Source organism: Ranitomeya imitator, chromosome 2 (assembly GCF_032444005.1).
Source record: "Ranitomeya imitator isolate aRanImi1 chromosome 2, aRanImi1.pri, whole genome shotgun sequence".
NCBI lineage: Eukaryota > Metazoa > Chordata > Amphibia > Anura > Dendrobatidae > Ranitomeya > Ranitomeya imitator.
The window spans coordinates 696,315,248-696,332,375 of NC_091283.1; the positions used below are offsets into that span (position 1 = coordinate 696,315,248).

Consider the following 17,128-nt stretch of genomic DNA (forward strand, 5'->3'; position numbering starts at 1 on the left):
TTCCTTAGTCTTGCCCAGGTAATAATTGCATCACCTGTGCAATGCAAAGGAAATCCTGAAAACATGACCTGTTGGTGGGCCTTGAGGACTGGAGTTGGGGACCCCTGCCCTAGAGCACCACATATTCTTTAACGTATACGTTGAATTTCCTAACAAACAAATCATGTAAGGTCTGTCTTTGCATACTATAATTTCTAGCAAAAGTTATAGGCATAGTAAAATCTATGTTTATAGTGGATTTTTTTTTGTTACCTTTCCTTCAGTAAAAGGATTAAACCTGACAATATAATGAACTTGGGCAGTTATGTAGCAGAGAAATAGTCTTTAATCCTCTAAAGGACTTAGCCACTTCTCCATCTTTAAAGTACTGAATAATCCGAGGTGTGAGGGAAATTGGCAGGGACAGATTGTCATGCGTAGGAAGTACTATATATAGCAGGAGCCAACACTCAGACATCCTCTGTGTTTGCCAGTGTCCTCTGATCTGAACTTGAGAGAGAAAAAACAAAGTAGTCAAGCAAACAGTCCCACATCAGGTGGGGTGACACCAGTGTTTGGTGTGGTACCTGGAGAAAGAGGGAAACAACAAAGCAAATTATGAATTTTGTTGCACAATTCATTTATTCCAAGATTTTACGCAGCAGGGGTCCAGCCCTGGGCTTTGAAAAAGAAGAAGATTCTGATCCCTTCTGGAACAGGTTGGGAAATCTGTAGTCTGCTGTTTACCCTTAAGAGGCATGGGCAATGACGGAGCCCTAGGTGCCCCTCTTTATCCAGACCCTCTCCTTCCTCCCTTGCAGGCAGTAGTGGCGTGCTTGCTTCACTTCGCAGTGTTTATCGTAGCTGTGCTATATAGGTAAATCCCTCCATGGTATTTTGCAATACATTTCACTTTTAGTTATATTTGTTTGCAATGATTAGTGATGTTTTAGTATCTAGATAGAATACACAATACCTTGCTGCAGTGTTATATGTGGTTCCAGTCCATATACTAGTACGTGGTATGTGAACTAGTCCAAAGTAGAGCTGTGTGGAGTCTATACCTGGCCAAATTAGATTATGTTTTGGTGTATATTCAGAACCTGTCTAGTAAAGCAAATACCCATATTTCTTTTGAAATAACAATTCGGGATCATCTATTTTTACAACTGTGTATTCTGCTTTTGTTTTCTTGTTTCTTCTGCAAATGTCAGAATTTTTTTTTTACAACTGTTACCATACTCATTGTAAATACAGTTATTTTTTAAGAAAACTTGTTCCAATATTATTTTATGTAGAAAACCAAAGCTTGATAAAACAAAGTGGGTGTCTTCAAGTATGTGAGGCTCTGGTGAAAAGAATGTATTGCTCATCTTGATTGGTAGCGCTATGACAAAAAAAATTACAATTATTGTCAGCCCAATCAGTAAATGTCATTCCTTGCCTCTCAGTCACCAAACAAACTGGTTATATGAAGCTTTTGCGTTGAAACTGAGATGTTTGGGAGAAGGATGTAATCAATAGCTTTTTTTTGGGGGGGAGCTATCAGTAGAAAATGACCTACTGTTTAATTCAGGATTTTGTGCTACATGTATTTTTAAAAACAATTCGACATTTTATTTCTCCAGAACATGAGCTTCATTAAATAAAAATAGCAATTTAGCAGTTTTTCCATTGGCCAGAGGTTTTCCAAGGCCGGTGATTACACAATTTTTGCCAGGGGATATGGAGCGCCCCCAGTAGGGCAGTGGGGTACTCGGAGCCAAGCCCTTCGGTTCTCAAGGGGGATGTCACAGTGGCTGACCCGGTCCGTGGCTCTAGGGGCGTCCGTTGTAATTGGGGAAAGGTCTTTAAAGGGATAATGTTCGTGATGCCACCTGTGGTATTCGGTCAAGGTGACCGACACTGCTTAGGGGTCCGCTGGGGTGATGTCATGGCAGCTAGATGGTATACCTTCCCACAGGTGAAGTATGTCCCCAGGGCTTCCCAGTGAGTAGATAGTGGATGGTGGATGGTGAAAGGCACAGTGAATAACGAGGACACAAGGTTGTAGTCTCTTTACCTTTACTGAAGGCTTCAGCGCCCACAGTCCAGAGCACCAGATCACAAGGCAGGCAGAGTCCAGCCGGTCTGAAGGCAAATCCAGAGTCCCCTTATCCAGGTAGAAATCAGTAGCCTTCTTCTAGTGCCTGAGTGTTGTAGTCCCTCCCTGCTGAGCTTCTCGGTGAGGTCCTCACAACTGTTGTTGATGTTCTAGATGTTATTTCTCTTTCTCTCTGTCCCCCTGATGTTAAGGATAGGACAAACCCGTATGACTGGTGGCCTGAGGCTTTTTACAGGGACCCTACGACGCCCCAGCCCCCACAAGTTGCCACTGTGCCTCCTGGTTGTAAGGTCGGGCAGCCAACATGGAATTATCTGTCCTGCCAGTCTCTGAAGCAAGGCTTGGAGACAATTGCTCCCTCGGTGTTCTTGCTACCGGCTTCTGCGCTTCAGAAGGAGGCAGCCTTTTACAGGGCAGAACTCCTTCTGGTTTCCACTCCTTTCGCTATGACTTCGTTTCTCACTCTCGGCAACGCAATTCCCTTCATGTCCTTTCCTAGGATGCTGTCGCACGTGGGGCAGGTGCAGCTCCGTAACCTTCTGGCTAGGCCTCTGACAGGATCCCACCCCTGTCAGGGACCTCTCTGTCTACAGCTGTTTGATGTTCCTCCTTTCCCCTGTCTGGCTGACAGGTGCTGCCTGGGTGAAGCCCAGTCAGCTTCTGCCTGGGTCGATGCCCAGTCAGCTTCTGCCTAACTTTCTATCCAGAGCACCAGTTTTACCTAATTCTGAAGAGTGCCCTACTAAATAGGAGCATAGCTCCCCCTGGTGGACTGGAGTGAGAAGTATGTTGTGTGGTTTGTGATACCTGGTAAAGTGATCTCCTTTATTGCCATCAGACATAACATCACTCCTCCTGGTGGAAGAATGACATTACTGCAACGACCAGGACCCTGGGGCGCAGCACTTCTACTATATAATTGTCTAAGGGTCACTTCCATCTTTCTGTCCTTCTGTCTGTCTGTCACGGATATTCATTGGTCATGGCCTCTGTCTGTCATGGAAATCCAAGTCGCTGATTGGTCGCGTCAAAACAGCCAGGACCAATCAGCGACGGGCACAGTCCGGAAGAAAATGGCCGCTCCTTACTCCCCGCAGTCAGTGCCCAGTGCCCGGCGCCCGCATACTCCCTTCCGGTCACCGCTCACACAGGGTTAATGCCGGCGGTAATGGACCGCGCTATGCTGCGGGTAACGCACTCCGTTACCGCCGCTATTAACCCTGTGTGTCCCCAACTTTTTACTATTGATGCTGCCTATGCGGCATCAATAGTAAAAAAATGTAATGGCCTGCCGCCATCTTCCGTTCCCAGCGATGCATTGCGAAATTACCCAGAAGACTTAGCGGTCTCGCGAGACCGCTAAGTCATCTGGGTAATTTCGCAATACATCCTGGGAACGGAAGATGGCGACAGCCGCGCGCTCATCGTCTGCCCCAGAGCCTCGCTGGATTCGATCCCGGCAGGTGAGTATATAACTATTTTTTATTTTATTTTTTAACAGGGATATGGTGCCCACACTGCTGTATACTATGTGGGCTGTGTTAGATACCGCGTGGCTCTGTGCTGTAGTGTATACTACATAGGCAGTTATATACAATGTGGGCTGTGTGATATACTCCGTGGGCTGTGCTAGATATTACGTGGCCACTGTTATATACTGTGTGGGCAGTGTTATATACTACGTGACTGGACAATATACTACATGACTGGGCAATATACTACGTGGCTCTGTGCTGTATACTACGTGGCTCTGTGCTGTATACTACGCCGCTGGGCAATATACTACGTGACTGGGCAATATACTACGTGACTGGGCAATATACTACGTGACTGGGCAATATACTACGTGACTGGGCAATATACTACGTGGCTCTGTGCTGTATACTACGTGGCTCTGTGCTGTATACTACATCGCTGGGCAATATACTACATGACTGGGCAATATACTACATGACTGGGCAATATACTACATGGCTGGGCAATATACTATGTAGCTGGGCAATATACTACGTGGCTGGGCAGTATACTACATGTCTGTGCTGTATACTACGTGGCTCTGTGCTGTATACTACGTCGCTGTGCAATATACTACGGAGCTGGGCAATATACTACGTGACTGGGCAATATACTACGTGGCTGGACAATATACTACGTGACTGGGCAATATACAACGTGACTGGGCAATATACAACGTGGCTGGGCAATATACTACGTGACTGGGCAATATACTACGTAGCTGACCAATATACTACGTGACTGGGCAATATACTACGTAGCTGGGCAATATACTGCGTGGCTGGGCAATATACTACGTGACTGGGCAATATACTACGTAGCTGACCAATATACTACGTGACTGGGCAATATACTACGTAGCTGGGCAATATACTACGTGGCTGGGCAATATACTACGGGACTGGGCAATATACTACATGACTGGGCAATATACTACGTGGCTGGGCAATATACTACGTGGCTGGGCAATATACCACAGTTATATAAAAAAGTTTGGGCACCCCTATTAATCTTAAGCTTAATGTTTTATAAAATTTGTTATTTTTTGCAACAGCTATTTCAGTTTCATATATCTAATAACTGTTGGACACAGTAATGTTTCTGCCTTGAAATGAGTTTTTTTGTGCTAACAGAAAATGTGCAATCTGCATTCAAACAAAATTTGACAGGTGCATAAGTATGGGCACCCTTATCATTTTCTTGTTTTAAATACTCCTACCTACTATTTATTGACTTACTAAAGCACTTTTTTTTGTTTTCTAACCTCATTGAGCTTTGAACTTCATAGCCAGGTGTATGCAATCATGAGAAAAGCTACTTAAAGTGGCCACTTGCAAGTTGTTGTTTGAATCTCCTCTGAAGAGTGGCATCATGGGCTCCTCAATACAACTGTCTAATGATCTGAAAACAAAGATTATTCAACATAGTTGTTCAGTGGAAGGATACAAAAAGCTGTCTCAGAGATTTAACCTGTCAATTTCCACTGTGAGGAACATAGTAAGGAAATGGAAGAACACAGGTACAGTTCTTGTTAAGGCCAAAAGTGGCAGGCCAAGAAAAACATCTGAAAGGCAGAGAAGAAGAATGGTGAGATCAGTCAAGGACAATCCTCAGACCACTTCCAGAGAGCTTCAGCATCAACTTGCTGCAGATGGTGTCACTGTGCATCGGTCAACTATAAAACGGACTTTGCACAAGGAAAAGCTGTATGGGAGAGTGATGCGAAAGAAGCCGTTTCTGCAAGCACGCCACAAACAGAGTCGGCTGAGGTATGCAAAAGCACATTTGGAGAAGCCAATTTCTTTTTGGAAGAAGGTCCTGTGGACTGATGAAACCAAGATTGAGTTGTTTGGTCATACAAAAAGGCGTTATGCATGGCAGCCAAAAAACACAGCATTCCAAGAAAACCACTTGCTATCCACAGTAAAATTTGGTGGAGGTTCCATCATGCTTTGGGGCTGTATGGCCAATGTCGGCATCGGGAATCTTGTTAAAGTTGAGGGACGCATGGATACCTCTCAGTATCAGCAGATTCTTGACAATAATGTTCATGAATCTGTGACAAAGTTGAAGTTACATAGGGGATCAATCTTTCAGCAAGACAATGATCCAAAACACCGCTCCAAATCTACTCAGGCATTCATGCAGAGGAACAATTACACTCTTCTGGAAAGGCCATCCAAGTCCCCAGACCAGAATATCATTGAACATCTGTGGGATCATTTGAAGAGGGCTGTCCATGCTTGGCGACCATCAAACTTAACTGAACTGGAATTGTTTTGTAAAGAGGAATGGTCAAAAATACCTTCATCCAAGATCCAGGAACTCATTAAAAGCTACAGAAAGCGACTAGAGGCTGTTATTTTTGCAAAAGGAGGATCTACTAAATATTAATGTCACTTTTCTGGTGGGGTGCCCATACTTATGCAACTGTCAAATTTTGTTTGAATGCAAATTGCACATTTTCTGTTAGTACAATAAACCTCATTTCAAGGCAGAAACATTACTGTGTCCAACAGTTATTAGATATATGACACTGAAATAGCTGTTGCAAAAAAAACTATTTTTATTAAACATTAAGCTTAAGATTAATACGGGTGCCCAAACTTTTTCATATAACTGTATGTGACTGGGCAATATACTACATAGCTGGGCAATATACTGCGGGGCTGGGCAATATACTACGTGGTTGGGCAATATACTACGTTGCTGGGCAATATACTGCATGGCTGGGCAATATACTACGTAGCTGGGCAATATACTACGTTGCTGGGCAATATACTGCATGGCTGGGCAATATACTACGTAGCTGGGCAATATACTATGTGGCTGGGCAATATACTACGTGACTGGGCAATATACTACGTGACTGGGCAATATACTACGTGGGCTGTGCAATATACTACGTGGACATGCATATTCTAGAATACTCGATGCGTTAGAATCGGGCCACCATCTAGTATATATATATCTACTATATAATTGTCTAAGGGTCACTTCCGTCTTTCTGTCCTTCTGTCTTTCTGTCTGTCACGGATATTCATTGGTCGCGGCCTCTGTCTGTCATGGAATCCAAGTCGCAGATTGGTCTCGCCATGTACCTGTCATGGCTGCCGCGACCAATCAGCGACAGCCACAGTCCGATTAGTCCTTCCCTACTCCCCTGCAGTCGGCGCCCGCTCCATACCCCCTGCAGTCACCACTCACACAGGGTTAATGCCAGCGGTAACGGACCGCGTTATGCCGCGGGTAACTCACTCCGTTACCGCCGCTATTAACCCTGTGTGACCAAGTTTTTACTATTGATGCTGCCTATGCAGTGTCAATAGTAAAAACATCTAATGTTAAAAGTAATAAAAAAAATAACACATCATTATATACTCACCTTTCGCGACGCTCCAGTTACCTCCGGCAGGTTCCGGTGCCAAGGATGGTATGGGAGAAGGACCTGCCATGACATCACGGTCATGTGACCGTGACATAATCACAGGGCCTGCGCGATAAGGACCTGCCATGACGTCACGGTCATGTGACCGAACTACAAGGGGTCCTCGGAAGGTGAGTATATGTTTATTTTTTATTTTTTAACCTGTAACATACGTGGCTGGGCAATATACTACATAGCTGGGCAATATACTACGTGACTGGCCAATATACTACATGTCTCTGTGCTGTATACTATGTCGCTGTGCAATATACTACGTGGCTCTGTGCTGTATACTACGTCACTGGGCAATATACTACGTCACTGGGCAATAAACTACGTCACTGGGCAATATACTACGTGGCTGGGCAATATACTATGTGGCTGGGCAATATACTACAGGGCTGGGCAATATACTACGTGGCTGGGCAATATAGTACGTGGCTGGGCAATATACTACGTGGCTGGGCAATATACTATGTGACTGTTCAATATACTACGTGGCTGGGCAATATACTACGTGGCTGAGCAATATGCTAAGTGGCTGGGCAATATACTACATGGCTGGGCAATAGACTACGTAATATACTACGTGGCTGGGCAATATACTACGTGGACATGCATATTCTAGAATACCCGATGCGTTAGAATCGGGCCACCATCTAGTGTATATGTATATATATAAATATATATATATATGTATATGTTTTATCACATTTGCTCAACAAAAAATACTACTATTTTTGTTTGTCGCTAAGTTCTAAAATTCAATACAATTTTTGTTTTTGTCTGTAGCGCTATATGATAGCTTGTTTTTTGCTGGATGACATGTGGTTTTTAAAGTAATGATTTTGGGGTAGATGTAACTCTTTGGTTGTTGTTAATTACATTTAGGGCTCCTTTTCACTTGCGAGACATACGTCCGAGTCTCGCATGTGAAAAGCAAGTTCTGGCGCCGGCACTCCGGAGCGGAGCGTGCAGCTCTATGTATTTCTATGCAGCCTCACATTACGCTCTGGAGTGCCGGCACCAGAACTTGGTTTTAACCCACGAGACTCGCATGTATGTCTCGCAAGTGAAAAGGAGCCCTTAGGCCGGAGTCACATTACAGCGAGATACGGCCGAGTCTCGCAGGTTAAAAACAAGCTCTGGCACCGGCACTCCAGAGCGGAGCGTGCAGCTCCATGTATTGCTATACAGTCGCACGCTCCGCTCTGGAGTGACGGTGCCAGAGCTTGTTTTTAACCTGCGAGACTAGGCCGTATCTCCCTGTAATGTGACTCCGGCCTTAGCTGGAGGCTAACAGCAATTGTGGCTTACTTCTTAGTTTCTTTTTCTTACAGTGTTTATTGATTAATTGTATACTAATTTTACAGTTTGGGGCAATACTAAATATACAATCTAATATATAAAGCTAAATGTGTGTGTGTATGTCCGGGATTGGCATCTGCTCTGTCGCAGCTACTGCCACAAAATTTTGCACATTCACATGTCTGGACCCCGAGAGCGTCATAGGCTATGTTGTGAGGCGAAATTTTAACCCCGCGCGTTCCAATTCACCAATTTTGCCCCTATCTACATAATGGGTAAAAAGTGAAAGTAAAAGTGTTGGAGGCAAATTGACAGCTGCCAGATGTGAACAAGGGGGACTTAAAGAGTGAGAACGATGGCGCCAAAGAGTATATACCGTACAGTTGCTAAGGTGGGGCCCCGACATGGGATACTCACCACACACGGGGATATGAACACACACACAAAATGCGCCACACACTACCACATGCTTGAACACATACATTATACCACCCTCAACACACATTTCACCACACATACACCAACCTCGCCACATAAAAGTCGAAACACAAAAGTCGCCACTCAAAACTCACCATGCGCAAAATTTGCCACATGCAAAACTAGGCTCACGCAAAACTCGCCACACGTGCAAAACTCACCTCATGGAAAACTCGCCACACGCAAAACTTGCACACGCGGAAAAATTGCCACATGCACAAAAGTTGCAACACATGCCAAAGTTGCCTCACACAAAACTTGCACATACTCAAAACGCACCACACATAAAACTCGCCACGCACAAAATTCGCAACGCACAAAATTTGCTGCATACAACTTGCTACACTAACCTGTCACATGCAACTCGACACACAAAAAGTTGCTACACGCATGTCACCACACAAAACTCATCTCACAAACGTCGCTACATGCATGTCGCCACACGCAACTCAACACACACAACTTGACACATGAAACTCGTCCTAAAACACACACAAGTCCGGTATTATCCTTCAAAAATAAAAATCTGATTAATAAGCAGACAAACTACAAGTGCAACGAATGTACCATATAGGAAAGCTGTCTGTGTATGTGTGAGCTAATATATACTCTCCCATGTACAGCTCCCATGCACTTCTCACCTTCCTGAAAAACCTCAGTCCATCTTGCCAAAACACACTGCACTAAAAAACTTCTTACAATTCCAAAAACTTCTTGCTTTTTATCTTCCTACTGATTTCAGGAGACATCTCCCCCAACCCCGGTCCACCATCCCACAACCTCAACTGCTACCCTACCTCACATCAAAACCATTCTAACCTTATTAATATTACTTGCACTCCCTCATCTCCTTCTTTTAATTGTGCCCTTTGGAATCCACGGTCTGTATGTAACAAACTTCCTTTCCTGCACAACTACTTTCTGAACAACTCTCTAAATCTATTGGCCCTCACTTAAACCTGGATCCAGGATTCTGACACGGTCTCCCCTGCTGCCCTTTCCCATGGTGGCCTTCAATTCTCCCATTCCCCGAGACCCACAAACAGACCTAGTGGTGGAGTTGGCATACTCCTCTCCCCACAATGCACCTTCCAGGTCATCCCACCATCTCCATCACTCTTATTCCTTTCTTTTGAGGTCCACACCATCAGGCTCTTCCGTCCCCTCTCCCTCAGAATAGCGGTCATATACTGGCCCCCAGGCTCACACACCCACTTCCTGGACCATTTCTCTGCCTGGCTGCCACACTTCATGTCCTCAGAACTCTCAACCCCTATCCTGGGAGACTTCAACATCCCCATAAACAACCCCACTTCTACATCTGCATCCCAGCTTCTATCACTAACCACTTCACTCGGCCTCTCACAGCTCTCAACCTCTGAGACACACAAGGACGGTAACACCCTTGACCTGGTCTTTGTCCGGCTGTGTTCAATCTCCTACCTAAATAACTCACCGCTTCCCCTCTCTGACCACAACATTCTCTCCTTCATGCTCAGAAATCCTTGCTCACCCCAGCACCCTCTTACCTACCATTCACTCAGAAATCTACAAGCCATTAACCCTCATACACTTTCAGACTCCTTATACTCATCACTGTCCCCAATCTCCTCTTTTTCCTGTCCTGATCTGGCGGTACTGTTATGATCCGGTGACTTTGGAGCTGCATGAGAACTTTCACTGGAGATGGTGGCCACTGTACTGACCGCAATCCTGAACTTAACACCACAACTAGAAGTAGCCGTGGAGTGTACCTAACACACCTAGACACCTTGTCACAGCCGGAGGACTAAATACCCCTAAAGATGGAAATTGGAATACTATCTTGCCTCAGAGAAAATCCCCAAAGGATAGACAGCCCCCCCACAAATATTGGCGGTGAGTCGGAGAGGAAAAAACACACACAGGCAGAAAACAGAATTTAGCACAGGAGGCCACACTAGCTAAATAGGACAGAATAGGACAGAGTTCTGTGCGGTCAGTAAAAAACCCTTCAAAAACATCCACTGCAGATATAACAAAAATAACCTACATCTAACTAATAGATGTAAGAGCGTAAATCTACAACTCCAGTGAATCCTACAATCAGAGCAGGAATAAAACTGAAACCAGCACACAGCAGTGTGCCACAGATACAAAGAACCAAACACTTATCTTTGCAGAATTTGGCAGCAGGCAGGAGAAGCCAGAAAGTGATCCAACACTTCACAAGGAACATTGACAACTGGCAAGGGCTAATGAATCCTGCACACTTAAATATCCCAGTCCAAACAGCAATTAGCAGATACACCTGGCTAAGACTGTGACTCAGAGACAACTGCATTCCCACCTACAACCACTGGAGGGAACCCAAGAGCAGAATTCACAACAGTACCCCCCCTTGAGGAGGGGTCACCGAACCCTCACCAGGACCTCAAGGACAATCAGGATGAGCCAGATGAAAGGCACGGACCAAATCAGCAGCATGGACATCAGAGGCAAAACCCAAGAATTATCCTCCTGGCCATAACCCTTCCATTTGACAAGGTACTGAAGCTTCTGCCTCGAAAAACGGGAATCCAAAATCTTCTCAACAACATATTCCAACTCCCCATCAACCAACACAGGGGCCAGAGGATCAACAGAGGGAACAACGGGCTCCACATATTTCCGCAACAAAGATCTATGGAAGACATTATGGATAGCAAAAGAGGCCGGAAGCGCCAGTCAAAAAGACACCGGATTAATAATCTCAGAAATCCTATAAGGACCAATAAACCGAGGCTTAAACTTAGGAGAAGAAACCTTCATAGGAACATGACGGGAAGACAACCAGACCAGATCCCCAACCCGAAGCTGGGAACCAACACACCGACGACGGTTAGCAAAACGCTGAGCCTCCTCATGCGACAACACCAAATTGTCCACCACATGAGCCCAAATCTGCTGCAAACTGTCAACCACAGAATCCACAGTAGGACAGTCAGAAGGCTCAACCTGTCCAGAAGAAAAACGAGGATGAAAACCAAAATTACAAAAGAAAGGCGAAACCAAAGTAGCCGAACTAGCCCGATTATTAAGGGCAAACTCGGCCAATGGCAAAAAAAGCCACCCAATCATCCAGATCAGCAGACACAAAGCATCTCAAATAAGTCTCCAAAGTCTGATTAGTTCGCTCGGTCTGGCCGTTTGTCTGAGGATGAAATGCAGAGGAAAAAGACAAATCAATGCCCAGCTTGGCACAAAAGACCCGCCAAAACCTAGAAACAAACTGGGATCCTCTGTCGGACACAATATTCTCCGGAATACCATGCAAATGAACCACATGCTGAAAAAACACCGGAACCAAATCTGAAGAGGAAGGCAATTTAGGCAAGGGCACCAAATCAACCATCTTAGAGAACCGGTCACAAACAACCGGAAGATCAGAAATAACATCCATCGAAATATGCGTCCGTCCAGGGCCTCTCAGGAATAGGCAATGGCAAAAGCAACCCACTAGCACGGGAACAACAAGGCTTAGCCCGCGCACAGTCCCACAGGACTGCACAAAAGAACGCACATCACGTGACAATGAAGGCCACCAAAAGGACCTACCAACCAAGCCTCTGGTACCAAAAATGCCAGGATGACCAGCCAACACGGAACAGTGAACCTCAGAAATCACTCTACTAGTCCACCTGTCAGGAACAAACAGTTTCCCCACAGGACAGCGGTCAGGTTTATCAGCTTGAAATTCCTGAAGAACCCGTTGTAAATCAGGGGAAATGGCAGAAAGGACCACCCCTTCTTTCAGAATACCGACCAGCTCCAAGACCTCAGGAGAATCAGGCAAAAAACTCCTAGAGAGGGCATCAGCCTTAATATTCTTAGAACCCAGAAGGTACGAGACCACGAAATCAAAACGGGAAAAAAACAAGGACCATCGAGCCTGTCTAGGATTCAGCCGTCTAGCAGACTCGAGGTAAATCAAATTCTTATGATCGGTCAAGACCACAATACAGTGCCTAGCTCCTTCAAGCCAATGTCGCCACTCCTCAAACGCCCACTTCATAGCCAACAACTCCCGATTGCCGACATCATAATTGCGTTCAGCAGACGAAAATTTACGGGAAAAAAAGGCACATGGTTTCATTAAGGAACCAACAGGATCCCTCTGAGACAAAACGGCCCCTGCCCCAATCTCAGAAGCATCAACCTCAACCTGAAACGGAAGAGAAACATCCGGTTGGCGCAACACAGGAGCAGAAGTAAATCGATGTTTAAGCTCCTGAAAGGCAGAGACAGCCGCAGAGGACCAATTATCCACATCAGCACCTTTCTTCGTCAAATCTGTCAAGGGTTTAACCACGCTTGAAAAATTAGCAATGAAACGGCGATAAAAATTTGCAAAACGCAAAAATTTCTGAAGGCTCTTTACGGATGTGGGCTGAATCCAATCATGAATGGCCTGAACCTTAACTGGATCCATCTCTATAGACGAGGGAGAAAAAATGAAGCCCAAAAAAGAGACTTTCTGCACCCCAAAGAGACACTTAGACCCCTTCACAAACAGGGCATTGTCATGAAGGATCTGAAATACCATCCTGACCTGTTGCACATGAGACTCCCAGTCATCGAAAAAAATCAAAATATCGTCCAAATATACAATCAAGAATTTATCAAGATAAGTCCGAAAAATATCATGCATAAAGGACTGAAAAACAGATGGAGCATTAGAGAGTCCGAATGGCATCACAAGGTATTCAAAATGGCCTTCGAGCGTGTTAAACGCAGTTTTCCATTCATCACCCTGCTTAATACGAACAAGATTATATGCCCCTCGAAGGTCAATCTTAGTAAACCAACTAGCTCCCTTAATCCTAGCAAACAAATCGGAAAGCAAAGGTAAAGGGTATTGAAACTTGACCGTGATTTTATTCAAGAGGCGATAATCAATACAGGGTCTCATGGGACCATCTTTTTTAGCAAAAAAAAAGAACCCTTCTCCCAACGGTGAAGAAGATGGCCGAATATGCCCTTTCTCCAAAGACTCCTTAATATAGCTCCGCATGGCGGTATGTTCAGGCACAGATAGATTAAAAAGTCGACCCTTAGGAAACTTACAGCCTGGAATCAAGTCAATAGCACAATCACAGTCCCTGTGCGGTGGAAGGGAACTGGACTTGGGCTCATCGAATACATCCTGAAAATCAGACAAAAACTCTGGAATCTCAGAAGGTGAAGAAGAGGAGATTGACATCAAAGGAACATCATTATGAACCCCCTGACAACCCCAACTAGTCACAGACATGGATTTCCAGTCCAACACAGGATTATGTACCTGCAACCACGGAAAACCCAGCATGACAAGATCATGCAAGTTATGCAACACCAGAAATCGACAATCTTCCTGATGGGCTGGCGCCATGCGCATGGTTACCTGTGTCCAAAACTGGGGCTTATTTTTAGCCAAGGGTGTAGCATCAATGCCCCTTAAAGGAATAGGGTTCTGCAAAGGCTGCAAGAGAAAACCACAACGCTTGGCAAATTCAAAATCCATTAAATTCAAGGCGGCGCCTGAATCCACAAATGCCATGACAGAAAATGATGACAATGAGCAGATCAAGGACACAGATAATAAAAATTTAGGTTGTACAGTACTGATGGTAATTGAACTGGCGATCCTCTTAGTCTGCTTACGGCAGACAGAAATGACATGGGAAGCATCGCCACAATAATAACACAACCTATTTTGACGTCTGAAACCTTGTCGTTCCGTTCTAGACAGAAATCTATTACATTGCATAGGCTCAGGAATTGCTCTGAAGATAACGCCACAGCGTGCACAGTTCTGCGCTCCCGCAGGCGTTGGTCAATCTGAATGGCCAGAGACATAGATTCACTCAGACCGGAAGGCGTGGGAAACCCCACCATAACATCTTTAACGGATTCAGAAAGCCCCCTTCTGAAAATTGCCGCTAAAGCGTCATTATTCCATTTAGTCAACACCGACCATTTTCTGAATTTCTGACAATGCAATTCTGCCGCCTCTTGATCCTGAGACAGGGCCAACAAGGTCTTCTCAGCTTGATCCACAGAATTAGGCTCATCATACAATAATCCTAAAGCCTGAAAAAAGGAATCAATATTAAGCAAAGCCGGATTTCTAGATTCCAGAGAAAACGCCCACTCCTGCGGATCGCCACGCAGCAGTGAAATAACGATTTTTACCTGCTGACTGGAATTACCAGAGGATTGAGGTCTCAGGGCAAAAAAAAGTTTACAGTTGTTTTTGAAACTCAAAAATTTAGACCTGTCACCAGAAAATAAATCAGGAGTAGGAATCTTTGGTTCTAAAGCAGGAGTCTGAAAAATATACTCACAAATACCTTGCACCTTAGGAGCAATCTGGTCTACACGAGAAGCTAAATCCTGAACATTCATGCTTGCATCAGGCTCCTCAGTCACCCAGATATTAAGAGGGAGGAGAACACAAAATAGACTGGAGAAAAAAAAAATGGCTCAAGAGCTTCCTTCCTTTCTTCTGAGATGCATTTAACTCATTGTGGGCCAGTTGTACTGTTATGATCCGGTGACTTTGGAGCTGCATGAGAACTTTCACTGGAGATGGTGGCCACTGTACTGACCGCAATCCTGAACTTAACACCACAACTAGAAGTAGCCGTGGAGTGTACCTAACACACCTAGACACCTTGTCACAGCCGGAGGACTAAATACCCCTAAAGATGGAAATTGGAATACTATCTTGCCTCAGAGAAAATCCCCAAAGGATAGACAGCCCCCCACAAATATTGGCGGTGAGATGGAGAGGAAAAAACACACACAGGCAGAAAACAGAATTTAGCACAGGAGGCCACACTAGCTAAATAGGACAGAATAGGACAGAGTTCTGTGCGGTCAGTAAACAACCCTTCAAAAACATCCACTGCAGAAATAACAAAAATAACCTACATCTAACTAATAGATGTAAGAGCGTAAATCTGCAACTCCAGTGAATCCTACAATCAGAGCAGGAATAAAATTGAAACCAGCACACAGCAGTGTTCCACAGATACAAAGAACCAAACACTTATCTTTGCAGAATTTGGCAGCAGGCAGGAGAAGCCAGAAAGTGATCTAACACTTCACAAGGAACACTGACAACTGGCAAGGGCTAATGAATCCTGCACACTTACATATCCCAGTCCGAACAGCAATTAGCAGATACACCTGGCCAAGACTGTGACTCAGAGACAACTGCATTCCCACCTACAACCACTGGAGGGAACCCAAGAGCACAATTCACAACACGGTACATCACTACAATGACACTCTTAGAAGCACCCTAGAACAAGTAGCTCCCCTCACCCTCAGAACCTCCAAACACAGAGTAAAACAGCCCTGGCTCACATCATAAACCCGATTTCTCCAGTGATGCTCTACGAGTGCTGAACGCTTATGGAGGAAAACTTGCACACCAGAAGACTTCATACACTTCAAATTTATGTTAAAAACCTATAACTCTGCCCTTCACATTGCCAAACAGACCTACTTCACCACTCTGATCTCCTCACTATCCAACAACCCCAAGAAACTTTTTGACACCTTTCACTACCTCCTCAGGCCAAAAGCTCAAGCCCCTATCACAGACATTTGTGCTGATGACCTGGCCTCCCACTTTATAGAGAAAATAGACAATATCCGTCAGGAAATCCGCTCCCTATCACCAAGTTCAGTGACTCCCATCCCTCCCTGCATCTCCCCTGGCTCACTCTCCGCATTTGATCCCATCACAGAAGAAGAAGGCTCCAGGCTCCTCTCTTCTTCTCGTCCAACTACATGCTCTACCGACCCCATTCGCTCTCATCTCCTCTATTCTTTCCTCCAGTCGTCACTACTCTCCTAAATACAATCTTTAATCTCTCACTCTCATCTGGCATTTTCCCGTCCTCCTTCAAACACTCTATCATTACTCCGTTACTAAAGAAACCCACCCTCGACCCATCCTGCACAAACAACTACAGACCGGTCTCCAATCTCCCCTTCATCTCTAAACTCTTGGAGCTCCTAGTCTACTCCCGCCTTACCCGTTACCTCTCCATTCACTCCCTCCTAGACCCTTCACAGTCCGGCTTCCGCCCCCTACATTCAACAGAATCTGCACTCATCAAAGTGACCAAGTACCTCCTGACAGCAAAATGTAACGGTGACCACTCTGCTCATTCTTCTCGATCTTTCTGCAGCTTTCAACACTGTTGACCACCCTCTCTTACTCTCTAGGCTCCAGTCACTTGGCGTTAAGGACACTGCTCTCTCCTGGTTCTCCTCCTATCTTTCTGACCGTTCCTTCAGTGTTC

General features: G+C 45.0%; 1 protein-coding gene across 2 annotated transcripts in view; it reads left to right on the forward strand.

Annotated features, from left to right (window-relative positions):
* The first annotated feature begins 462 nt into the window (after positions 1-462).
* Positions 463-17,128, forward strand: part of LOC138665529 (L-threonine ammonia-lyase-like) — a 406,691-nt gene continuing 390,025 nt past the window's right edge. The window contains exon 1 of one of the 2 annotated variants that reach the window (XM_069753102.1): positions 463-698. In XM_069753102.1, the coding sequence (XP_069609203.1) occupies positions 598-698 (101 nt within the window). In that variant the 5' untranslated portion in view covers positions 463-597. Of the gene's footprint in view, positions 857-17,128 lie in introns of both variants that reach the window. The other variant, XM_069753101.1, reaches the window with a different exon arrangement.